This window comes from Taudactylus pleione, unplaced genomic scaffold (genome assembly GCF_031769625.1).
Source record: "Taudactylus pleione unplaced genomic scaffold, aTauple2 ptg000487l, whole genome shotgun sequence".
In the NCBI taxonomy this organism is placed as follows: Eukaryota; Metazoa; Chordata; class Amphibia; order Anura; family Myobatrachidae; genus Taudactylus; species Taudactylus pleione.
In genome coordinates this window covers 3,074,797-3,102,129 of record NW_028284889.1, presented here as the reverse complement: position 1 = coordinate 3,102,129, position 27,333 = coordinate 3,074,797, and the positions used below count along the sequence as shown (strand labels likewise).

General features: G+C 45.5%; 1 protein-coding gene across 3 annotated transcripts in view; it reads left to right on the top strand.

The window, feature by feature from the left end:
• The window catches only part of SCML2 (Scm polycomb group protein like 2), a 171,697-nt gene that overhangs the window by 52,372 nt on the left and 91,992 nt on the right, over nt 1–27,333 (top strand). For all 3 annotated transcript variants that reach the window (XM_088449526.1, XM_088449524.1, XM_088449525.1), the window contains exons 4-6: nt 9,308–9,542; nt 10,156–10,244; nt 24,073–24,316. In XM_088449526.1, coding sequence (XP_088305652.1) covers nt 9,308–9,542; nt 10,156–10,244; nt 24,073–24,316 — 568 coding nt within the window. The remainder of the gene's footprint in view (nt 1–9,307; nt 9,543–10,155; nt 10,245–24,072; nt 24,317–27,333) is intronic.

Below are 27,333 nucleotides of genomic sequence, written 5' to 3'. Positions count from 1 at the left end.
ACTCCAAACCTCTGCTGCTATTGATCCGGTCCAGATGGAATGGATTGCCTCAGTGTCTCAAGTCCCAGACGATGGGGCTCACTCCGGATGTTCGCCTGTCTCTAATCTGGTGTTTGCAGACGCCCGTTCTGGGTGGCGAACTGGGTCCTGTTAACAACGGACCCCAGTCTCCGGTGCTGGGGAGCTGTCACGGGTCCACACTTGTTTCAGGGCAGGTGGACTCGGGCGGTAGCGGAGCTTCCAATAAACATTCTGGAGCTCCATGCGGTGTCAAGAGCTCTCCAGCGGGCACAGCAGGTTCTCCAGGGTCACCCTGTGCAGGTCCCATCGGACAACGCCACCACGGTGGCCTATTTAAACCAGCAAGGAGGAACCGGGAGAGTGGTCTTTATACCAGGACGTCTTTCGGAGTCTGGTGGACAAGTGGGGTCTTCCAGAGATAGACCTCATGGCGTCCCGGCACAACAACAAGTTGCCGGTGTACGGGTCTCGAACATGAGACGAAAAGGCGTCTCTGGTGTATGCCCTGTCCGTCTAGTAGATGTTCCAGTTTGCCTACCTTTTCCCTCCGTTTTCCCTTCTTCCGCGGGTATTACGGAAATTCAAATCAAGAAGGAGGTACGCTACTGTTGATAGCTTCCGAGTGGCCCAGACGGCACTGGTTCTCCGACCTCCAGAGTCTGTCAGTAGACGTTCCTCTGAGGTTACCATTACGACCGAATCTGCTGTCATAGGGTCCTTGTCTTCACCCGGACCTGACTCGGTGTGGCTGTTGAAACGGTCATGCTAAGGTCCAGAGGGTTTTTCTAGCTCTGTGGTGCAAACCATACTAAGAGCTTGTAAACCTTCCTCGGCAAGAATCTACCATCGTGTGTGGCATACTTTCTTCCGGTGATGTAGACCTAGAGGTTATTCCCTTAGGGAGTTCCGCCTGTCTAGGGTGTTGGCTTTCCTACAGGCTGGACTGGATCATGGGCTTCGCCTGGCTTCTCTGAAAGTGCAGGTGTCTGCCCTGTCAGTCTGGTTTCATCGTAGGATTGCTGCGCTCTCTGATGTGCACACCTTTATGCGAGGTGTTCTTCGCATTCAGCCACCTTTTGTTCCACCGGTGGCGCCTTGGAATTGGGCTGTGGTCCTGAGAGTTCTCTAGGGACCGCCGTTTGAACCACTGGACTCAGTGGACTTTAAATGGCTTACAGCTGAAACCATATTCCTTCTGGCCATTGCCTCGGCCAGACGGATGTCGGATTTAGGGGTTCTCTCTTGTAGACCCCCTTTTCTGAATTTTCATAGGAATAGGGCGGTGCTTCGCACTCGTCCGGGATTCCTTCCAGAAGTGGTATCCAGTTTTCACATCAATGAAGAAATTGTTGTGCCGGCTTTCAATTCACCTGGACTTTCAGTGGGTGACGCCACTTGGGATGTTGTGCGGGCATTGAGAATTTATGTTGACCGCACTTCTTCTTTTAGGAAGTCGGATGCCTTGTTTGTCCTCTATGGCTTCCGTAAAAAGGGTTGGCCTGCTTCAAAGTAGACTTTGGCAGGCTGGATTCGTATGGCAATTTCAGAAGCTTATCTTCATGAAGGTCTTCCAGTTCCCTCCTTGGTGAGGGCTCATTCCACTAGGTCTGTGGGTCCTTCGTTTGCAGCTAGACGTGGTGCCTCTGCAGTTCAGATCTGCAAGGCTGCTACGTAGTCTTCTGTCAATACCTTTGTGAGGTATTACGCTTTTGACATCTTTGCCTCTCAGGATGCTTCCTTCGGGCGGCGGATTCTCCTCTCAGCACAGGAGCGTCCCCACCCTTAAAGGATACTGCTTTGGGACATCCCCAAGGTATCCTGTGGATACCCTATGGACCCTGAAGTAGAAAATATGAGATATGGTAAGAACTTACCCTTGTTATCTCTATTTCTACGAAGTCCATAGGGTTCCACAGGACTCCCGCCCTGTCGCACCTGTACTGCAGATGGGCTTTATTCTGGTCACCGTTTTTTCCGTCTCCCTATGGTGAGAATGTGATTCTTGTGAGTGTCCAGATTTTTTTTTTTTTTCTTCTCTCTCTTTCTTCTCCTCCTCCGGCCTATGGCTTGTGACGTAACTGAGATGCCTTGGCCCGGGGGCGGGGTATAGGAGAGGGACCCAGATGCATCCTGGGAGGCTGAAAACTTTAACTCTGTGGTGCCTGAAGACTGACGTCATCACCTATACCCCAAGGTATCCTGTGGAACCCTATGGACTTCGTAGAAATAGAGATAACAAGGGTAAGTTCTTACCATATCTCATATTTTATTGTTCCTGTCTGCATTTATACATATATATCTTATTATACCCACTGTTTTTCATTGTTTTGCTCAGTCTTGTTTGTATGTTTTATTTGTGTTGGTGAAGGAACGTAGTATTTAGTACGTTTACTCTGGTCTCTATTGTGATGGAGACGTCAGACGTCCGCCCGCTGTACAGTGCGTAGCGATGATGTCAGATGGTGATCCTGATGGACGCGATCAGCTGCACTCGTGGTGTTTCTTGTGTATATAGGTAAGTGTTGTATGTATTTTTTGTACTTCCTGATGAAAATCTTGGTGATTGAAACGTTGAAGTGAATACAGAGGTTTATTTAACCCTTCTTTATTGAGCTTGTTTTTGCTGAGTGCCGCCGCCTCTTTATGACTTTATTTTTTGATATCTTCCCGGAAGGCACCCACATTGTGTTTGGAATTTGAGTGCCGGGCCCATGCTACTTTATATATATATATATATATATATATATATATATATATATATATTAGGGATGTGCAGGCTCGGATAGGTTCGAGTTTGCACGTGGAGTTCGGATTTTTCCCTCCAAAAAAACGGAACTCAGAACAAGGCAAAACGTCATCTTACATGGACGAACATCATCATTCCTGGTCTTTTGTCCAGGAATGATGATGTTCGTCCATGTAAGATGACGTTTTGCCTCGTTCTGAGTTCCGTTTTTTTGGAGGGAAAAATCCGAACTCCACGTGCAAACTCGAACCTATCCGAGCCTGCACATCCCTAATATATATATATATATATATATATATATATATATATATATATATATATAATATATATGCACTCCAATTATTAACAAGAAAGTCCCCGTTGCCCACAACGTGGACAGCGGCACTCAGGTAAACAAAGGCAGATACAATCAGGTAAGTTTGCTCCAACGTTTCGAAGAGATATTTACTACTCCATCTTCAGGGTAAATTGTACCCTGAAGATGGAGTAGTAGATATCTCCCTGAAACATTTGAGCAAACTTACCTGATTGTGACTGCCTTTGTTTACCTGAGTGCCGCTGTCCACAGTGTGTGTGAGTGTATATAATGATGATGATTCTGTAGGATCCCCATACATTCATAGTGATTTGCCCCAGTGCCTTCTCTAGTAGCCAGCAATAGAGAAAATTATAGATACACCAACGTTTCAGAGCCCCATCCGGCTCTTTTGTTACCTTGACAAAAGAGCTGGATTGGGCGCTGAAATGTTTGTACATTGTGACATGGGGTAAAATCTTTTTTCTTCTTCGGGGTCCATGGGGTCCACAGCCAATACGTTGGGTATGAATCCCGGTCACCAAACAGTTAATACAAACGAGCTCTCTGCTCCCAGGATGCATCGGGTCCCTCCTCATATACCCCACCACCTGCCTCAGGTAGCCAGTTCTTCCTGTTTGGTGTGTACACCACATAGACAGTGGGACTGCAGGAGCAGTCCAGCAGTCGAGTACAAAAAAAAAAAGAAGAGAGTTTTACTCTCATCTAGGCGAGTGGTCTGAGCTGTCCTGGAAGCAGCCTCGCGTCTGATTGGAGACGCACCAGCCACCCGCTACAACTTCCTTTTCCGGCGTCGCACCGCTAGCCTTGGCAGGTCCAAGGCTAGGGCTTCGGCAGGGGCTCTTATGCCCTGGACCGCATCTGGATCAAAGGGGATGGCAGGTAAGCGGGTGGTCGCGGCGGGCGCTGGCGGTCTGGCCTCCGGTGGTGAGACTGGCCGGAGGTTGGCTGCAGTCATGGGCAGAACAGCCTGTCGTCTACACTAGACCGCCGGGATGCGATGTTTCCTTACTGTTTACCGGGCAGGTCCAAGCAGCATAGGGGAGGTCCGCTTCCCCGGCGGCCCCTCCCCCAATCCACGAGGTTGTCCAGTCTTCTGGCGCAGCGGGGTGGGTTGCTCCTCCCAGCCTCCATATAGGGCAGCCAGTGTGTATATCAGTTGCTGTCAGAAAGCTGCTCCTTCAGGACGCTGGGCAGTCTCCCTGTATACCTTTCCTACTGCTGTTCAGGTTTTACGGTGCTCTATCCTACTAAGCCTAGCACTGATTATGGTAGCAAAAGCTTATATGCGTATGACTCGCAGAAGTGTTTATGCATGACACGTGATTGTTGTCTGTGGATACTGTTTCTCATGTAAAAGAACTGTAATTCCTATAAACTGTCACTGTCTTTCCCCTTATCTTTTACTGCAGGTGTGTGGGTTGAGAGTAGAAAGTCAGCACATATACTCTCAGAACCTTGGCATAGTTGACATGTCTAAGGAGTCTGAGGGTCAGGTGGCGGGAGCCCCGTTGCTGATATCCTGTATAGCCTGCAAGGCAGGCTTATCCCCACAGGACTTTCTACAAAATGGGCTTTGTGGGAACTGTTTTAGACAGCCACCACACCAATTAAGTCTGCCTTGGGCATCATTTTCTCAGGTTATGGCTCAGGTGGCGGAGCGGCTGGCTGCCCCAGCACCAATGGTTTGGGGTTTGCCTCAGCAGATGCATCCTATGCCCATGATGTGGCCGCCTTGGATGGAGCCTGGTGCTGGTAAGGTTATGGCATCATCCTCGGGGGTTTTTCAGCCTCCTCAGGCTGTCAAACCAAAACAGCCTAAATCTAGGCGTCATTTACCTTCTCACATGGGTGAGTACTCCAGCGCCGCCTCCGAGGAGGAGCAGGCACAGGACTCTTCTCAGGAGTCTAGCTCCGAGGAGGGTGATGATCATTTCCCAGTAGCCGATGTCCCCTTTTTGAGTAGGGCTGTGAAATCTGTGTTAAATATCGAGCAAGGGATCCTCCGCTTAGGAAGGCACCCCTGTTCAAACGCCAGAAAGTGGTCAAGGCAGAATTCCCAAAGTCTGAGCATTTATCAGAACTTATGGGTAAAGCGTGGGTCTGTCCGGATAAGAAAAGCCATCCTTCCAAAAGAGTGGCGCTTCTATATCCTTTTCCAGCGGAGGACTGTGCTAGGTGGGAGAATCCACCATCGGTTAATGCACATGTGGCTCAGCTGATTAAGCGTACCACTCTGCTAATCCCAGCGGCTTCGCTGAAGTAAGCCACAGATAGGAGACTGGAGAGTTGCCTCAAATCAATCTTCTCGTTGGTGGGAACAGCCACCCGTCCAGCTATGGCTACTGCATGGGTAGCAGGAGCTATAGAGGAGTGGGTTAAAACTCTAGCAGAGTCCTTACCAGATGCCTCTAAGGATCAGCTGGACATGATCTCCTTTAATAGAGAAGGTGCGTCTTATCTGGGAGACGCAGCCTTGGACGCAGGGATCCTTTCCTCTAGGGTTTAAGCGGAATCCCTGGTGGCACGTAGGATTCTCTGGTTAAAGGATTGGAAGGCGGATGCCGGGTTCAAGAAGGCCCTAGAATTCTTTCCATTCACAGGGGGAGTTCTTTTTGGTCCATAATTGGATAAAATTGTGGCCTCCATGGCAGCCTCAAAGACTGCAGGTCTGCCATCAGCAGCCTCGTCTAAACTTAGACGGGCGTCCTTTTGGGGGTTTCGGCCACCGGGCAAGGCCAAGGGTCAGCCCTCGGCGAGACTTCCACCTAAAAAAGCGGGACCCAGGAAGCCCTGGCAGAACAGGCATCCAGGTTCTAGAGTCCAGGATAAACCAGTGGCCTGATGGGATGGGCCTCCCTCTGGGGGATCCCAGGGTGGGGGGCCGACTGTTTCTGTTCTCAGAGGCCTGGCACCTCACGACGGAGGATTCCTGGCTTCGAGGAGTCATTTCCCGAGGGTACGCCTTGACGTTTTGGAGGAGTCCTCCTCAGAGATTTTTTTGTATAAACCCACAGGAGGGTTCAGAAAGGGCTTTGGCCCTTCAAAAAGCAATTCTGGCGTTACTAGCATCGGAGGTGGTGGTTCAGGTGCCAGGGAATCTGTTACGGGAGGGGTTTTACTCCAATCTGTTCTTGGTTCAAAAACCGAATGGGTCATACTGGCCCATTCTGAATCTGAGAGAGCTCAACAAATTTATTAGAGCCCCAGGCTTCCGATGGAAACGTTGCGATCGATTGTGTTGGCAATGGAGCAGGGGGACTATATGGTATCCTTGGATATACAGGATGCCTACCTCCACATACCAATCACGCAGGCCCATCAAAAATTTCTTCGTCTTGTGGTAGGGGGAGAACATTTTCAGTTCCAGGCCCTACCTTTTGGCTTGTCCACAGCCCCTCGGGTGTTCACCAAGGTGATGGCGGTGATGATGGCATGCCTCAGACGCCAAGGCGTCAGAATCTTGCCTTACTTGGACGATCTCCTGTTGCTAGGGCAGTCCCCGCAGCAGTTACAGGATCATTTGGGGCTGACACTGTCATGTCTGTACAGTCACGGCTGGGACATAAACTGGAAAAAGTAGTCACCCTGTCCGGTACAACAGATGTGTCACTTGGGAGCAAGATTGGACTCCGTGGTGCAGAAAATATATCTGCCGGAGGAGAAGATTCTTGCCTTACAATCGCGAATACGCAGATTGCTCCGCAACAGACAGATATCTGTTCTAGTGGCCATGCAGGTCCTGGGGTCGATGGTGTCCACTTTCAGTATGGTGGAATACGCTCAATTCCACTCCAGACTACTGCAGCAATTAATTCTGTCTCGCTGGAACAAGGATTACCACACGATCAGGTCTCAGTTGCTGCATTTCTCTCCAGAGGTGCGTTTGTCCCTGTCCTGGTGGATGCAGACAAAGCATCTCAGGCAGGGTCGCCCCTTTTGGGTGTCGGATTGGACATTGCTCAAAACCGACGCCACTTTGATGGGGGTCACACGCTTTCCAAGGAAAGTGGTCAGTGGTGGAAAGCCGGCTACCGATAAACATCCTGGAGCTAGGAGCTATATTCAAAGCTTTAGTTCAGGCTCGGGAAATCCTAAAGGACAGGCTGGTGCAGATACAGTCGGACAATCGCACCGCAGTTGCCTACCTAAATCATCAGGGGGGCACAAGGAGTCGGGCTGCCTTGGCAGAGGTATCAAAAATCCTGGTGTGGGCAGAGGGTCATCTTCCCACGATATCTGCCGTGTTCATTCCGGGAGTCCTGATTTGGGAGGCCAACTTTCTCAGTTGGCAGGAGATAAATGCAGGAGAGTGGGCCCTACATCCACAGGTTTTTCGGAACCTTGTGGACAGGTGGGGTCTACCAGAAAATAGATCTTATGGCATCAAGAAGGAACAACAAGCTTCTCTGGTACGGATCCTGGACCAGAGATCCAAGAGCCGAGTTTGTAGACGCACTGGTAGTAAAGTGGCATTACAAGCTGGTATATCTGTTCCCGCCGTTTGCTCTTCTTCCCAGAATCGTCAGAAAGATCAAACAAGAGGGCAGTACCGTGATATTAATAGCTCCGGCATGGCCGAGGCATCACTGGTTCACAGATCTACAGTCTCTCTCCGTAGACACTCCATGGCCTCTGCCATTGAGACCGGATCTGTTGCTACAGGGTCCTTGCTGGTACCCGGATCTTCATCTGCTAACTTTGACGGCATGGCTCTTGAGGAGGCCATCTTGAGGAAGAAGGGGTTTTCCGAGTCCGTTATACGGATGATGCTGAAGGCATGGAAACCATCCTCCGCTCGCATATACTATAGAATTTGGCATACTTTCTTTCAGTGGTGTGAACTGAAAAGATATGACCCAGAGAAATTTCTGATCTCCAGAGTGCTTGATTTTCTTCAAACGGTGATATAAGGGCCTTTTTTCACGGGGTGTTGAGGATTCAGCCTCCCTTCGTTCCCCCGGTTGTTCCGTGGGATTTGACTCTAGTTCTGGGGGTTTTACAGGCTCCTCCGTTCGAGTCTTTAAATTCAATAGACATCAAGTGGCTAACAGCAAAGTCAGTGTTTCTTCTTGCTCGGATTTAGCTGCACTTTCCTTCCGTGCCCCGTTCTTGGTGTTTCATCAAGATAGAGCAGTACTACGTACTAGGGAGGGTTACCTTCCGAAAGTAGTGTCTAAATTTCATATTAATGAAGAAATAGTAGTTCCAGCGTTTCAGGGTTCTAGTCTCTAGACAGGAGAGGCTTCCCTGGATGTGGTCCGTGCATTGAGAATTTATGTGACATGCACTAGCAAATGGAGGAAGTCTGATTCACTTTTTGTGCTTTATGGTTGTCATAAGCGTGGCTGGCCAGCCAATAAACAGACACTGGCCAGGTGGATTCGCATGGCAATTTCATTGGCTTATACACAGACTGGCATGCGGGTGCCGGATTCAGTAATTCGGCACATTCTACTAGGGCGGTAGGTCCGTCGTGGGCGGCCCGTCGGGGTGCTTCTGCTGAGCAATTATGCAGGGCAGCCATATGGTCTTCCATCCATACCTTTGTAAAATTTTATGCCTTTGACACATTTGCCTCTCAGGATGCCTCCTTCGGGCGTAGGATTCTCCTCTCTTCCGAGAGTCAGGAGCGTCCCCGCCCGTAGGGTTAGTGCTTTGGGATATCCCCAACTTATTGGCTATGGACCCCGAAGAAGAAAATAAGAGTTATGGTATAACATACCTTTTGTTAACTCTTTTTCTTCGAGGTCCATGGGGTCCACAGGACACCCACCCAGACGCACCTGTAGTTCCGGGGGCGGGGGTTTCCGTAAAATGTTTCTCTTGAGAGTCTGGACTCATGAGTATGGGTTTCTTCTTTCTTACCCTTTGTTTTTGTCTTCACCTGCTTGAGCTTGGTAACGAATTGGCTACCTGAGGGAGGGGGTGGGGTATATGAGGAGGGACCCGGTGCATCCTGGGAGCCAGAGAGCTCGTTTGGTGACCGGGATTCATACCCAACGTATTGGCTGTGGACAACATGTACCTCGAAGAAAAAGAGTTAACAAAGGTATGCTATACCATAACTCTTTTTTTTTTTTTTTACTCATCAAAGACCTGGAGTGCCGCCCATCATTTTCACTTTCTCTATATATGTGTGTGTGTGTGTGTGTGTACATATATAATTATTATTATTATTATTCATACTATCCTACAGTTTGTACTTATTGTTTGTTTTGTAGCCTAGGACTCCATCAAGCAATGATTTTAAGATTGGGATGAAACTGGAAGCTCATGACCCTCGAAACATTACATCTGTTTGTATAGCCGCTGTGATTGGAACCTCTGGAGCCCGTTTACGCCTACGACTGGACGGCAGCGATGACAAAAATGACTTTTGGAGGTTGGTAGACTCGTCTGACATCCAACCCATTGGCACATGTGAAAAAAGAGGAGATATGCTGCAGCCACCATTGGGTAAGGACATAGGGGTCTAGATAATGTATTATTATTTTTTTTTACTGCAATATATTGTGTACTACACAACTCATTATTATTTTCAATATAATTACTGGTTTATGGTCCTAATACAGTGTAGTCCATGATTATAATGGCAGTTTGTACTCTGCAGGCAGGGCTGGCACTACCATTGCTGAACCTAAACATTTACCTAGGGCACGAATGGTTGGGGGTCTGCTTAAAACACTGATACTCATTCATGTTTTTATTACCCCCATGGGTTAACCACACGGAGTGCTTATCACTGGCATGAAGTTTCTTACATGTGAAAATGCAGGCTTCTGCTCCTCCATGTTATCCTTTTAGTTCATGTCAGTGTTAAGCAAGATGATATCTCAGCCAAGCTCCACATTCCCAGGAGAAGAGCATTCAGCCCACACCTCCCATCTCCCTGTTTGCAGGATTCAGGATTACTGCCCTAATACGATGATAATATAGAATAATTTAGTTGTATTTTAAATTTTCCACTCCAAAAAAGTTAATATGCACAGTTTACGGAATAAGATCAGATACTAACAATGGCGCTATACATGATTATCATAGTGACATGGTTTTTCTTCAACTTCCCCAGGTTTCAGGATGAATGCCTCTTCGTGGCCAATGTTTCTTTTAAGAACACTGAATGGAGCTGAAATGGCACCAGCCTCATGCTTTAAAAAGGTAGGAGTTAAATGTACCAAGGAAAAAAGCTCTTAATGAATCCCATGTGTAGGGAATATTCTGGAAAACAGTGTACCATGCAGATCCCCATTATAGTTGTGGAAATTTGTCACCAAGAAAGTAGTTAATTACCTACTTTTTACTCCTGAATGGGTTATATTAGATGCCTTACAAAAAGAGATCAGAATCTCCAAAAGAGTGGAAAAACAAATTTATCACACGTGGATACAGGGAACTCTCCTCTCTCCAAAATGAAAAACAAATCCCAACATTTTTTTGAAACCTGGTAGAGACTTTCAGAGATACATTAACTGAATCAATAAGATGATATATATATATATATATATATATATATATATATATATGTGTGTGTGTGTGTGTGTGTGTGTGTGTGTGTGTAGGGCTGAATGAAAATTAATGAGATCCGATAACTCCACAGGATCTGGGCACTTTTCTTTCAAAGTAACGTCCTTCACATTCAATAATTTTTTTTGCAGCATTTCAACAATGATTCAAAGACTGTTTTGTGACATCACTTTTAGTGTTGCAGCTGTGGCATTTTTCACTTCATCATCTGTTGATAACTTTTTTCAGTGCAGTTGTTATTTCAGGGTTGAGAATGTCCAGAAATCACAGAACGCGAAGTCTGGGCTATATGGAGAGTGTTCCAGGGCTGTCTCATTAATTAATTTTTTTTAAATTGAGTAGTTTTTATTGAAATTTCAAATTATCAACAATAAAACAAAAAGAAAACATAGTCCTGATAAATTAACATGACAAATATATGGACACAACATATTGTATTACGTATTCGTAGCCGTACACATACATCTATACGATAATTTGCTAGTAGAAAGAATCCCATCTGTATAAGAATTCTGCACATATATACGTAAACATATAAACTTTAGTTCAGTCCTAAACACAAAAATATACTATCAATTATGGAGCAATTAGGACATTTATACACATTAGTACCAAACATGTCACTCAATGAACAATACACATTATATTGACCACTAACAAAAAATAAATAATAAGAGGGAGAAGAGGAGCTTCCCCCAAGCCTGCACCGATACCATACATAAACATTGAACAAAAATTGCTCAGTGTGACAAATATATTTGAAATAAATAATAACATACAGCTAAATCCAAGATAACGCCACAACAAACATTTACACATCAGGAAGAGCATATATGGAATTCTGCCATCTACTCCAGATGTGGTCAAACTTGAACTCTGCCTTTCGAGTTAGATAAAGGTATTTCTCATGCCGAACTGTGGTGCGTCTTGCACAATAATCTGGTCCCTGAGAGGCCAACCGGGTCCGGGCAACGCTAACCTTAGCCAAAGTGCACATATTAATGGCATATTGTCTAGCATAATTATCAAGAACGGCATCCTCCAAGACCCCCAGACAACACACCACCGGCGTGAGAAGAGGAGCAGGTATCCAAGTATTGGATATAACATTTATGACCTTTCTCCAAAAGATTTGAAGTATGGGGCAATCCCACAGTAAATGCCAAAAAGTACCAACATCTGTTTGACATTTTGGGCAAACATTAGAAGTATGGCCACCAAACTTCACCAGCCTAATTGGGGTTAAGTAAACTCTATGTAAAATATAAAGCTGAATTTGCTGAAATTTGACGGAGGCTGTGGAGTTACGGGAAACACTCAGAGCTATATCCCAGCTTCTATCATCTATGGAACCCACATCCGCCTCCTATTTACCCTTAAGACAAGGTAATTTGGGTTCATGGTAATAAGATGAACGGTATGAATAAATACAGGACAAAGACCTGCGGGGGCCCAGTGAGATAAGTGCTATATTCAGAGGAGAGGACTTTATAATAGGAGGACCATTACTAAACTGAGCACGTCCACATGTCTAAAGCTGGGTACACACTGACAGATACATTGGGCGATCAATTGATCGGCCAATGTATCTGTTGCCCGTCGGGCAGTGTGTACCCGCGATATGTCGGTGAATGTCGGCGTTCACCGACATATCGCATTGGCTGTGCTGCACAGCCGATGAACAGATATGTCTGCCGGGACACGCCCCCTGGTCGCCGGGAACTGCGTGCAGGCACAGATGATGGGTGTTCAGTGTGTACGAACAACCATCATCTGCAGCTACATCTGCAGATCACTCGATCTGCAGATTTATCTGTATAGTGTGTACCCACCTTAAGTTGCAGAAATCTGTAAAAATAGGATCTAGGCAGAGAAAACTCCTCCTGCAGTTGAGAAAAGGGTTTAAGTGTAGAGTTATCATATAAATGTTCCAGAGAATGGATACCCCTAGGGCCCCAAACCTGTCTAATTTGATGTGATCTCAATTCGGGCAATGCCCTAGACTTCCACAAAGGAATATCGGGATCCAGCCCAGTAAACTGCGTAATAACGGAGGCTGCCCTCCAAATCTGAACAGCCTGTATTATTATCTGTGGAAGGGGTCTATTAACTCTATCACTCAACAAGGCCTGTAAGGGCGTATGACCAGGGGAATCCTGAGACACCAGCAGTGAGCGCAGGGCAGTAGGAGGACCATCATGAAGCCAGCACTCGCATGCATTAGCTGTGCCGCATAGTAATATAGTCGAAAATTAGGGAGCGCCAGCCCACCAGCGGATCTAGGTCTCATCAACAGTTTTAATCTGACACGAGGGTGTCTATTCACCCATATCAGGGAGGATAGCATACTATTCAATTTGCAAAAAAAAGAGGCAGGAATAAACACTGGAGACTGTAAAAGTATATATAAGAATTTAGGTTGTACTATCATCTTGATCGGGTTAATCCTGCCTGTAACCCTTAGGGGCAATTTATTCCAAATTTTAATTTTGTCTTTTAAATAAACAATAAGAGGGTCCAATTTAAGCTTGATATAATCCTGTGGGGAATTAGTAATGCAAATACCCAAATATTTAAACTGGGATACCCATCTCAGTGGGAGAGAAATGGGAGAGGACAATGGAGGTTGTCCTCTAAGAGGGAGGATAAAGGATTTATTCCAATTATTTTTTAACCCAGAGTAAACGCCAAATTCATTAATAACCTGAAGAGCTGTAGGCATGGCCGCTATATAATCATTAAAAAATAAAAGTAAATCATCGGCGTACAAAGCCACAGTGTCTGTTCTAGTGTCTAATTGAAGACCCACAATTTTGGGATGAGACCTCAGAATACAAGCAAGGGGCTCAATTGCCAATGCAAAGAGCGCCAGGGACAGTGGGAAACCCTGCCTCGTACCCCTCTCTAATAGGAAGGGTGAGGAGATAAACCCATTCACAGAGATCCTAGCGACAGGCCTGTAGTATAGCAGCTAAACACACCGTAAATAAACAGGGCCAAATCCCATACAGTTAATGAACTCCCATTGGAACGGCCACTCCACTGAATCAAAAGTTTTGGCTGCAACCAAAGACACAATAACTGAGGAGGACTCGTCCCCATGAGAGGCCTGGACTTGAGTAAACAAACTCCTCACATTTATAGAAGTGGACTTCGCCGGCATGAAGCCGGTCTGATCAGAGTGGATCACTGAACCAGGTTATCACTTCTGTCTTAGAGACAGGATTTTAGCCAGAATTTTCACATCCATAGGTATTAAAGACATAGGACGATAAGAGTCTGCTAACCTGGGGTCTTTATCTGGTTTTAACAAAACTATAATTAGTGCTTCTGACATAGATGGTGGGAGGGTGTTCAGTTCAAACAAATTATTATAAAGCTCTAATAATTTAGGGACAAATACACTGGCATGCTTTTTATAGACCTCGACTGGGATGCTGTCCGTACCCAGCGCTTTACCCCTGGGAAAAGAACTAATGGCCCCATCTACCTCCTCCAAAGTTAGTGAGGCATTGAGAAAGGCTCTAGCCTCTGGCAGGGCCGGCCCGAGGCTAATTTTTTTGGTAAGCAATTTATCGATTTTGGTTCCCCCTAGTGGAATAAACATTACACAGATAAATATGAACTATGAGGCCTAATTATTAAGTTATGCATAAACTACAATTTCTGCATAATTTTATGTATCACGGGTATGTACTAATAGCCTAATGCAGGAAATTTCACAGAAATCTCCTGGAAAAGGCTAACTACCACTGCAACCACAGTCCCCTTCAATGTCAATGGGGACTGCAGTCTGACACGTATGTATCAAATTCAAAAAAAGTGTAGCTTTTCAGAGTTTGGTCACTTTTGGTTTACGCAATCTGAAAATGGCACAAACCACTCTGAGCCGATGGAGACATTCCCACAGCCGTCAGGCATGTAACTTGCAGGGAAACCGGTTAGTGCTACCGCTGTCCCTGCAAATTACATTTAGTACATAGCAGGGAAGATCATGTAAAAAAAAATTGAGATCGAGAGAGAGATCCAACATAGGAGAATTAGGGAGAGAGAGTAGGAATAGGGGGAACTGGGAGAGAGAGGAGGAATTGGGGGATCTGGGTGAGAGAGGAGGAATAGGGGGAACTGGGGGAGAGAGGAAGAATAGGGGGAACTGGGGGAAAGAGTAGGAATAGGGGGAGATGGCAGAGGGAAATACTTCATGTAGTTGTGGAGTGTGCAGAGAATGCCTTACCTGGTCACCGTGTGCAGTCCTCTGTGAAGCTGCTTCCTGATGCACTGTAGCTGGTGGCAGAGTCTCATTATTTGTTAAGGGCACTAGAACCCTGAAGTGCGGCTCCTCTGAATGACATGTGCAGTGCGTCGCCTTGGCTCTACCTCCCAGTCAGCACATGCTTCCCGGAGTCAGAGTAGTCAGTTCCAAGCCTCCATGGAACAGCGGCACAGCTGTGCGCCTATCGGAGGAGTCTTTCTGTCCGGGGCGAGGGACGAATTGAGTGATGATGACTTACTGTAAAGTGATGCTTGTCAATTTGCGGCACGCAAGTGCCCTCTACACTGTAGAGTCTGCAGGGTAGCGCCAACGCAGCAGCGTACCTTGCGTCCTGGCCTCTGGAGATAGGCGCATCAGCACAGTCGACTAAATATATGCTCGTATAGCTATCAAATCACTCGACAAATGGGACCTATAAACATCTTTATAGAATGATAGAAAGACACCTGCTATATCAGAGATGGATGTAGCCACAGACCCCCCCCCCCCCGACAATCTCTGAAATGGTATTAGTGGGTCGAGCAGATTGGGCCAGTCTTGCAAGGTAACTACCCTGTCTATCAGCATGTACATATTGGGAATTAGCTCGGAATTGAAGCTGGCGATTAGTTCTATCTAATAAGTGGGCAGTCCATGCTTCCTGAGCAGCCAACCAATTAGTACGAGAGGCGTCAAGCCCAGTTTGTAAAAGCTGGAGTTCAAAGTTTTTACAAGTGCATTCCAACTTGACTTCCTTGTCTCTCTAATATTTTTTTAATTTTGCCCACCCTTTTCAACAAAGTGCGCCTCAAGAATGCTTTAAATGAATCCCAAACCACATCTGGTCTAGCAGAAACAGAGTTATCACCAAAATATCCTGTCCATAAAGCCTCAAGCTCAGACCCTGCTCCCATCTGCGTCAGCCAAGAGGGATGCAACTTCCAGAATCTCTGTCCTCTTGAGCCGACCTAAATCCAATCCCATTACCAACGGGGAGTGGTCTGACACCCCCTTGTCATATATTCAATTTTGGTAATCGTAGAGAGTAAGTCGGGCGAGACCAGTGCCATATCAATCCTAGAGAAGGAATTAAATGAGGTGGAGAAACAGGAAAACTGGCGCACCTCAGGGTACTTTTTGCGCCAGGCATCTACCCATCCTAACCCTTCAATGAACCTGGCAAAGCTAGTATTTGCTGTCCACTGAGTACCAGGTGTCTGCCGCCATCTGTCCAAATATCCATTTATAATGTTTTTGAAGTCCCCCAGACATATAACATGAGTGTTAGGAGAATCAGCAATAAATCCAGTTGCTAACTTTAATACATCATAGTTAAATGGAGGAGAGACATAAACTGCCAACAAGAAGAGCGGAGTGGAGTGAATTATACAGTCTAAAAACACATACCTCCCATAAGTGTCAGTTTGGACTCTGTTTAATACAAATGGTACATTTTTATTTATGAGTATTGATAACCCCCTAGAGGATGTAGTGTGGGAGGCATGTTATCCCCAACCTAACCACGGACGTTTTAAAGAAAGCACTCTGCCACCCACCAAATGGGTCTCAGTCAAGAAAGCAATATCCGGCCCGTATTGTTTAAGAATTTTAAGAACTAGCGACCGTTTAATCTTGTCATTATCGCCACTTACATTCCAGGTCAGCAAATTCAACATTTACGTAAATAACGAGTGTAGGTGACAGGAAGAACATCAGGCCCAAAGCAGACCCTCCATATAAAATGGGAATATCACACAATGACCAGTACAGTGCAAGCAAAAAAAAAATCCATGTATAACATAACCATACATAACCCCAACAACCTCCCCCCACCCTGTATACCACCCCAAATATTGGCATACCTAATCCCAAAATACAACCTAGCATTAACTACCCACTATACCGTGGAGTCCAGCCAAGTGGCGAAGCAAAAAGAAAACAAAACCCACCAAAACAATGAAGCTCTCCAGCATATATAGGACCAATAGAACTTAAACATATATATACTTTCGATTTTCTAGTGCATTACCGTCTGAAATATAAATGCAAACATAGACATAAAGGAGAATAAAATAAAAAAAACCTGCTGCAGTGCTCTCACATCAATACAACAGTTAGCATCGCACTAATAGGTACAAATACATGAAATTATGCGCCTTCAGTACAGCAAGTAATGTTGCATATGGGAAAAAGCAGTGACTTAACTACGTGTGGCCAAAAATAGAAGAATCAATCAGGAGCCAATTGTCTGGCACCAGGCACCCTATGGTCCAACCATGCTGCAGCTTCGCGAGGGGAAACAAAAAATTTTGACTCTCCATCCGCCACAACTCTCAATTTCAATGGAAACAACATGGCATACTGTATGTTCAGATCATAAAGATGCCTTTTAATAGGGATGAATTTAGCCCTGTCTCTCTGAAATTCAGCAGCGAAACCCGGAAACGCAGAGACTTTCACTCCATTACATTCCAGTGGGCCCTTCACCCTTGCCAGTTGGAGAACAGAGTCCCAGTCAAAATAGTGCAAGAATTTTGCTATGAAGGTGCGCGGAGGGGCCCCAGGAGGCAATGGCTCGATGAGCCCTTTCCACCGCGAATTGAGCTGAGAATGAGTCACGACCGTACGTTTCCACAAGCCATTTTTCCAAGAAGACCTCAGGAGATGACCCCTCTTCCTTTTCTGGTAAGCCAACAAAACGAAAGTTATTTCCTCTCAGCCGACCCTCTATATCAGCAATATATCTCTATATCTCGCGGACACGTTGCAGATCCTGAAATAGAAAGGATAAGTTAGCCTGTACATTCCCTATTTTATTAACTTCTGCTCACTTGTATTGACTAACTCCAGAACCTGTTGAAGGGTGACCTCTGGTGATGATGAGGAGGAGGAAGCATGGGATTGGGATTCCAGGGGAGACAGCTGAGTATCCTGAGGCGGTTAAGGGGGTCCCCGGGAGTCACCACTAGAAGGTAGTTGGGGAGTGGAGGATCTGGAATAGTGCTCCAACTTGGCTGCTGCTGCAGCAGCATGTCCTTATTTGCCCATTGTAGCAGATACAAGACTATAGAGCAGGCAATACTGTGAACCATCAGCAGGTGGCCTTCAGGAAGAAGAGAGCACAAGTGTAATTTCCCTTCAGCAATGGCCGCCAACACCCGCGAAAGCCAGGCACTAGAGGCAGGACGTGTAGCACCAAAGGACAGGGTCGCGGCAGAGGATTTCACGAGGAGGTAAGATGAGACAGCCGAGGACACTACTCCCGCCCTGTACCAGTGCTGAAGGCCCGTCCCTGGCGGCGCCGTGTATTCAGCCACGCTCCCGACAGAGACCCAACAGACGGAACCTAGCCCCCTCGCGTCTGACACTGGCACCTGCAATACGGATCACCGGAGCCCTGGGCAGCAGGAGAAGGTAGGTCACTGCACTGGAACCGGTCCTATGGTCTTAGGATGTGGTAGTCAGGAGATCACGGTGGAGAGCCCACTGTCTCATTAATTTGTCAGTGCTGCCAATGCAACAGCAGCAACATGTGGTTGGGCATTGTCTTGGAGCAAAAACCACTGTTTCTTCAGCAAATGTTGTCTTTTCTTCCTCATGGCTCCAAGCAAATGGGTTTTCAGGATGTTTGCATAGTAGTCACATTAATTGTCTGTTCACGGGGAGCATCAAAGAACAGCAGAAGCATGACTTTACACGCTGAAGGAATCGCATGGAATTTTTTGGGCAGAGGTGAATTCGCATGTTTCCATACACTGGATTGTTTGGATTCCGGATCATAATGACGAATCCACGATTCGTCACATGTCACAATCGATGTCAGGAAATCTGGTATCTTCTCCAACAGTTGAACAGTGTTCTTGCACGATTCAACTTGCATATGCTCTTATGAAAGATCTCTGGGTATACCCACCTGGCATGCGATGCATTTTCAGTTTCATTGTCACAATATGCTGAATCCATTCGAGTGAGATGCCAAGTGAATCCAAAACTTTGCGTAAATTTAACCTGTCATTTTGCAATATCTCCACAGCTTTGGCAATGTTGACATCTGTAACCACGGTGGATGGTCTCCCAGAATGCGCTTCATCAGTCACTTACGTATTACCCTCTTTGAAGTGCTTTCACCACTGAAATACTGCAGCGCTGCTAATTGTTTCTCCACTGTATGCTGCCGTAACATTTCACGAGTTTCATTTCCGCTTTTTCCAAGTTTAACACAAAAGTCAATCGCACATCTCTGACGTAATCTCTCGGACACGTCTTCCTCATCCACCATGACGAAACGTATGAAGATCTTCCACTCGCTTTGACCAAACAAAGAAGACTATGCAGATTCAGACACATCCATGTATGAGCTTCACAGTAACCAGCATAGCGTTGCCACAGCCAGGGGCGGATTGGGATGGAGAACCAGCCCGGGAAATTTATGGAAGCAGCCCTAATGGGGGTGGGGTCTGTTGCGGGAGGCGGTTACCTCCTCATAGGGCCTAATTCTGAGTTGGACGCAAAAAATATCTGGAGAAAGCGGCATTTAGATTGCTCCTAAATGCAGTGCGACTGTCAATGTCAGTCTATAGTACAGCAATGTATGTTTGAATGTGCTGCTGTACATGTATGATGTTGTTTTTCAAACTAGAATGGTGTATTACAAAAAGAATGCACCTACTACTGTGAAAAAGAAATATGATACATTACTTTGTACAGAGCTCTCTCAAATTTTATAGAAGGGAGTACATTATACTGTATGTATACTGAGCAGAGACTAGTCATTCCAGATTTCTGTTTATAATATAAGACCTAAATGTTCATGGAACTATCCTCAATAAAACACTTATTAGCCATAACTAGGAATAAAAATGTATTTGTTAGATAACATTCTGCTAAGTTCTGAGGTCATATTACCACATTAACACCTCATATTTGAGGTGACGGGGCTCTGCGCGGTAGTGTAGTAAAATGTATAGTGTATGACACGCTGGACAACAACAGTACAGTTACACGTTGCCTATTTCTGGTTTTGAGCAGAGTGTATAATATCGTATAGGCGGTTGTGCATAGTGTAGTGCAGATTAATCCAAAACTTATGAGCTACTGTAGGGGAAAAAGTATTTAGCCAGCAAATATGTTTACTCAGTTTGTCAGGTAACATAGTAAAATAGCATGTTGGCAGCAAGCATTGTACCATACCACAGACCAGCATATAATTACTGCTAAATATTATTCATATTATGTAAGTGACCCTTCTTTCAATTTATGCCCCCTAAACACAGTGTATGTCAGTGTATACCCCTTTCCTACACATTATACTAGCCTCTTCCCCTGCACAAATATTATGTGAGCTTGTGCTCTGTCTACATGCAGTAAGCCTGCATGTGCCCTCTTCAAACACATTATGCCAACCTGTGCTTCTTTCACACATTGTGCTACTAGAAGTCCCAAAATGTCCTGCTGACATGTAGTTAACAACTCCTGGAAAGTCACAGGCTACCTATCTTTAGTGTATAATGTAGTGTAAAAGTAGTAAGAAATCTGATGTAATGTATATATAAAAAGATAAATAACTTACCTTCACGGAAGAACATTGTCCTGCAGCTGCCAATGGTTGCCTTCTGCTTGTGATTACTTGCATAAGTGCCACCATTATTCTTGGCCAGCCTCCAGCAGACTTCTACACTTGTTTCAAGCCGGGCGGAAGACGTGCTCCTCTCTTCATGCGCTCTTTCGGGGATGAGACGTCGTAACGCTGTGACATCACGTCTCAGTTACCATGTAAACTGCCGCCGGCGCCTGATGCCAAAGTAAGAGGGGGGAGTCGGACACGATAGGGTGCACCGTGCGTGCATTATCTATAACGGCAGGCTCACCAGCACCAAGACAGTACCATGATTGTGCCACTGTGGGGGACTGGGGGCAGCACTCTCATGGTCTGGAGGAGCAGCAGCAGTGCCGCCCACAGGGAATCACACCCTGAGCGACGTCACAGGCTGCACCTCCCTTTCTACTGCCCTGCCCGGGCCGCGTCTGAGCCTGAGCGGAAGATGAGCCTAGCGGCCCGTGTATATGCTTTCTGCCACAACTGCCATTGTCAACCGGCCCTGCAGAGGGGTGCATTGGACCGGCCCAGCGGGAACTTTCCCGATGTCCCGGTGGCCCAATCCGCCCCTGGCCACAGCTACCTTTGGGACAGAAAAACGGAGGCCATTTCATTACTTTTCAATCAGCCCTCGTATATACACATTTGATTTAAGTTCACAATTGCAATTGAAAAAAACATTTGTTTGGCCATGTAAAGAGAAACATTCAAATTAATGCTACTTTCTGGAAATCAAGCCATCTGAAAAATTGTACTGTATAAATTACAGATTATAATGTTGCAAAGTGACCAGGCCAAAAATTGCCAAATAGGCTCTGCAGCAAACTGGTTAAATCTACTTTAAATCCTAAAACTTAACCAAATTCCTTGATCCTTGGCATTATCAGGCATAGTTAGATTTTTGGGTTAGAAATGTATAATAGAATGCTATTCGCAAACAATGAGATTTTTTATTGAATCCATACCTACCCATCTGCCCACCCTCTCCTTGCATCCCCTTCTCTTGAATTTGCCACCTCCTTTTCATCTAAATTTGACTCCATATGTCAGGACATCGCATCCCACCAGCCTTTCAGCACTCCACCCCTTCCTTTCCCAGACCACCCCTCCCCAGCCATCTTACTAACTGACATCTTTTCCCCCCTTGTTTCTGTAGAGGAAGTCATGGCCCTCAACCAGTCCTCCGCTACCTCTCTCCTTCTTCCTGTTATCATGTCGACCTCCTATATTATTCCCTCTCATCAGGCACTGTCCCTTCTGCATTCAAACATGCACTTGCCTCTCCCATCCTTAAAAAAAAAAAAAAAAAAACCTACCCATGATCCTAACACTCTCTCCAACTACCGACCAAACTCTCTCCTCCCTTTTGCCTCCAAACTCCTTGAGCGTATTGTTTACCAATGCCTTACCACCTTTCTTTCATCACATTGACTCATTTCAGTCTTTGTTCCGTCCTCTCCACTCCACCGAAACTGCCCTCATGAAAGTCAGGGAAGCCCTCCTTGTTGCCAAATCCAAGGGCCACTACTCTATGCTCATTCTCCTTGACCTCTCTGCTGCTTTTGACACTGTGGACTACCCTCTCCTCATGCAAATCCTTCACTCCCTTTGTTCTACATGATACTGCCCTCTAATGGCTATCCTACTACCTCTCTGACTGTTCCTTCCTTTTCCCTCCCACTTCCACTAACGGTAGGTGTCCACATTGTTCTGTTCTTGCACCCCCTCCCATTATCCCTCCATACAACTTCTGAGTATCATCCGCATAGAATGATATTGGATGTCAAAAGAGCTGATGAGATCATCCTAAAGATCTGCCTTTCCTCCCCTGACCTCTCCCCCTCTCATCTCACTCGCATCTCCAACTGTCTCTCTATCACTTCCTGTCCCAGGGCTTTCTTAAACGTAACATGTCTAAGACTGAGCTGATAGTCTTCTCACCCTCCCTCAAACCATCACTTTCTACTATTTAATTATCTATTAACGGCACAACTATCTCCTCTAGTCCCCAAGTGCGCTGTCTTGGAGTTATCCTTGACTCCTCTCTCTCCTTCAAACCACACATTCAGTATTTTTCTCAGTCCTGCCGTTTACATTTTTAAATTATTTCCAGGATCAGACCCTGGATGCTACCAAGGCCCTCATCCACTCACTTGTCATCTCCAGATTCGACTACTGTAACCTCCTCCTATCTGGCCTCCCTGACTTCCACCTCTCTTCACTCTAATCTGTCCTCAATGCTGCTGCTCGGCTCCTCTTTCTCTCCAAACGGTCTACATCTGCCTCTCCACACTACAAGCCCTACACTGGCTCCCACTCCCCTTCAGAACCCAATTTAAGCTTCTCACACTCTTACAAATCCCTCTCCCATTTATATCTCTGACCTCCTCTCCCTTCACACACCTGCCTGCCCACTTTTCTCCACAACTGCAACTTCTATCTCCAAGATTTTGTGCTGCTTCCTATATCTGGAATTCTCTGTCTTTCTATCCGACTCTCCGCCTCCCCTCTAACCTTCTAACAGGCTCTCAAAACCCACTTCTTCATTAAAGCCTTTCAGCTCCATTATAACCCACTGATCATTCATCACTGACTACCCCATCTGTGTCACCCCTGTCTGTCGGCCCCTCCCCTTTAGAATGTAAGCTCTCATGAGCGAGGCCCTCTTCCATCATGTGTCTCTCCTTCCCTTAACTACACTATCACTTACTCCTAAATTCCCACAACTGCACCTGTTGCTGACGCCCTGCTGCTTAAGTGTTAAGGTGCCCATCCACTAGACGATTAAGTTGAGCGATTGAACGATAACTATATCTTAATCGTTCATAAATCGTTTGCAAAAATGTCTAAAGCGACCAGCAATGTGTGCTGGTCATTTAGACATCTATCATCGGGCAAACATGCTGGACATCCTGACGATAACGTCAGGTTTAGCATGTTTGCAGATTATTGATGAGCCTGCGCTGAACGACTGCTCGTTCAGTGTAGACACATCACAGACTGACAAACAACTGCACGATTCCAATGTCATAATAGTGCAGTCGTTTTGAGGTCTGCTAGTGGATGGGCAGCATAATAATCGCTAATGCAGCATAGTGTATAAACCATGTCCTTGTCCTGCATTGTTTGGTACTGTTAATATCCGTAAGTGCTGGGCTTCCCCCAAGCTCTCCCCTCACGGTGAATAGCTGCCATGCGCATGGCATCTATTCACCCTGCAGTGATCTGTCACCGCAACCTTTTTGCCGCCCGCGGGTGAGGAAGGCACAAGGAAGGCTTTTTAGAGGGGTGCCGCTAAGAGGGCAGGGCACATTTTGCCCCTTTAAAATCGGGCAGAGTGTGGCGCTCCACTAAAACAGCCTAGTGGGACACTATTTCTGTCAGAAATTACCAGTGTACAATATCAAAAGCTTTGTGTGCACCTAGGCTTAATAGCTTGATGGAAGGAGTCGGCTACCACCACTATTGGTGTGTGCATACCATTGACCGAATGGCGGCCATTCACAAAATCTATTTGGCGATCCGTTAATAGTGTTTGTGGTACAGAACAAGACGAAAGAAGTAGGGAGTGTAAGATCATAATTTATTAATAATTTATCATTATCATCAACCAGGAACCTCAAAAGCCATCTCAGAATTTTTTTAAAACTGGATTGAAGCTGGAAGCTGTGGACAAGAAGAATCCTTTTCTAATCTGCCCAGCTACAGTTGGCGATGTGAAAGGAGAAGAAATCTTTATTACATTTGATGGATGGAGAGGAGCATTTGACTATTGGTGCAAATATGACTCTCGTGACATCTTTCCGGTTGAGTGGTGCAGTATAACTGGAGATTCCTTACAGCCACCTGGAAATAGTGGTAAGAAATTACTATTACTGTACATAATGAATATACTGTATTATCTAAAGTGCATCATGGTAGTGACATTACTACTTGCACACAGACATTAGCAGTAAACTGTAATTAGATCTTGTAAATGTAAACTAGATACTGAAATCATATGTCTTGTATATTACTTATTTGCACTTAGTAAATAATCCTTGTGCTTGGTACACAATCAATGACCCGACCAATGACATATAGCATAGTGCATTTGCTTGTGTGTACAGAAGATATGTCTATGAAAGATGTCGTTCACACACATACTGCATTGGCCCTGTAGAACAATGGTGAACTAGGGATTGGGAAAGTATTTATTTCAATTAAAGGATTTTTGTCTACATTTTCTGTTTTGAGTTTTTGTTTTGTTTTCCAAAAGGGCATGCTGGCACTTGTAGTTCCAAAAAGCTTTTTTTTCTTTTTTCTTTAATTTTTATTAAAATTCATCATTAGCACCGACTTGACATGTGCGTCTATGGCTCTGTCCCTGCTAATTTCATTACAGTCACATGAAAATGCATTTACTGTATATTTATTGTGCACATTAGTGATACAAGATGAGGATCATACACACACAAAGCTGTAAATGAGGCCCAGTGCCTTTTACTTTTTTACGAAGTTCATATTTTTGTTTCTCATACAGAGAAATCTGATCTGTAGAATAGTACAACACATTTCGTTTTGGCATAGCTGAAGCTTTACAGTGTGTTCAGATGCCTTTCAGCAGGCAGAATAATGCATATGAGCAGCTGTTGTAGGAGATTCAGATACATTTGCACATGTGGGATCCAGAGATTAGCCCTCTACAATTGAGGTATGTGCAGATTTTGAAATATCTGACCCTTTTAGACTGTGTGTTGCCCTTGTAAGGCTTTCCATATTAAACAATCCGTGATCACTATTGGGTTATGTTCTAGATTTTTGGTTCATTTCTATGCAGCATATGCACTGGTAGATATTAGGGTTTTTCACTTTAAAATTATAGTAATTTCTCAGTGCCAGCTGCAGAGGTTCGATATATCTATTTAATAAACAGCAGTAGTCTGTCCCTTCTGCAACCCCACTTCTGTGTAATAACTAAATAAAATGGCTCCTCAAGTCATGCCAGATGAAACCCCCTGAAGCACTTCTTGTGGCCTCCAACGTCTGTAGAATGATAAATGATTGTTCTCGCAGTATATGGCCTAAACAATAGATATGTGGCCCTCTTCATAGTGGGTTGTAGTTGGCATCCTGGTGGTCAGAATACTGGTGGCGGAATCCCGGGTTAGGGTTGGGGGGGAGGGTTAGGATTGGGGGGGGAACGTTAGGCTTAGTCTTTGGAGGGGGGAAAGTTAGGGTCAGGCTGCTGGAAATGTGGGTATGGGGGAAGGTTAGGGTACTTGCCTGATTGTGTCGGAATTCTGACTATCGGGATGCCGCTGTTGTCATTCTGACCGCCGGGATCCCATACCCAACCCTTCATAGTAGTACTGCACTTACCCCAGTGATTTGTGACCGAGTTTGAATTTGCTCATTCCTATATCTATGATCTTGTGTTTCCTAGATCACTTGTCATTTATTTTTTATTTTGTTCAAAAACCTTCCTAATTTACAGTAATATTTTAAATGGGCTAATTTTACATGATTAGAGCAAGCTACACCCCAGCTCCCACTGTGACTATTCTGAGGACTCATAGGGAGCAATTCAATTCAGTGTGATGTTAATAGCACCAGAAATGAGTTCCCCCTAGCTATTGAATTGGCCCCACTGTGAACATGCAACTAGATGCTTTCTGCTCACACCCTCCAGAGGTGCGAGCAGAAATCCCACTAAACTAGTGCCGCAATGCTGGTTTCAGTCTTAGCGTGTGCGCTAACAGCATCGCAGCCAGCACTTCAGTTGGAGAATGTAGGTTACCATGACTAAACACCCAGCATTAGGCACCGTAACCTGCATCTCCCGGCTTAAGTGCAGGGCGCAATGGGGACAATTGAATTGCTTCGGGAACTTATTCCTGGCGCTATTCAACGTTGCACTGAATTAAATTACCCCCATAGAAACAAACCATTCACAGCTGCTCTGTATACATCATTATCTCTGCATATAAGATTATATACAGCAACAGGTTGAGTAGTATTTTATTTTTCTGAAAATGTTGCAAATTATCATAATATATATATGTACAGTATACACACACACACTATATGGGCAAAGTATTCGAACACCTGACAATTTACGAACATTGGTTGTAATGACATTGTATTCCAATGCATATACTTTAATATGGAGTTGGTCCCCCCTTTTGCAGCTATAACTACTTCCACTCTTCGAAGGCATTCCACAAGATTTTGGAGTGTTTCTGAGGGAATTTGTGCCCATTCATTCTGTAGAGCATTTATGAGGTCAGGCACTGATGTTGGATGAGCAGGCCTGGCTGGCAATCTCCGTTTCTGTTCATCCCAAAGGTGCTCGATGGGGTTGAGGTCAGGGTTCTGTGCGGGCCAGTCAAGTTCTTCCACAGTGAACTCATCAAACCATGTCTATGTAGTCCTTGCTTTGTGCACTGGGGCACAGTCATGTTGGAATAGAAAAGGGCCTTCCCCAAACTGTTGCCACAAAGTTGGAAGCATAGCATTGTCCAAAATGTTTTGGCATGCTGAAACATTAAGATTGCCCTTAACTGGAGATAAGGGGCCTAGCCCAAACCCTGAAACATAGCCCCATACCATTATCCCTCCTCCACCAAACATCACAGTTGGCACAATGCAGTCAGGCAGGTAGCTTTCTCCCGGCATCCGCCAAACCCAGGCTCGCCCATCTAACTGCCAAACAGAGAAGCGCGATTCGTCATTCCACAGAAAATGTTTCCACTACTCCATAGTCCAGTGTTGGTGTGCTTTACACCACTCCATCCAACGCTTGGCATTGGACTTGGTGATGTGAGGCTTGCATGCAGCTGCTCACCCATGCAAACGCATTCCATTAGGGTCCTGCCGCACAGTTTTGTGCTTAC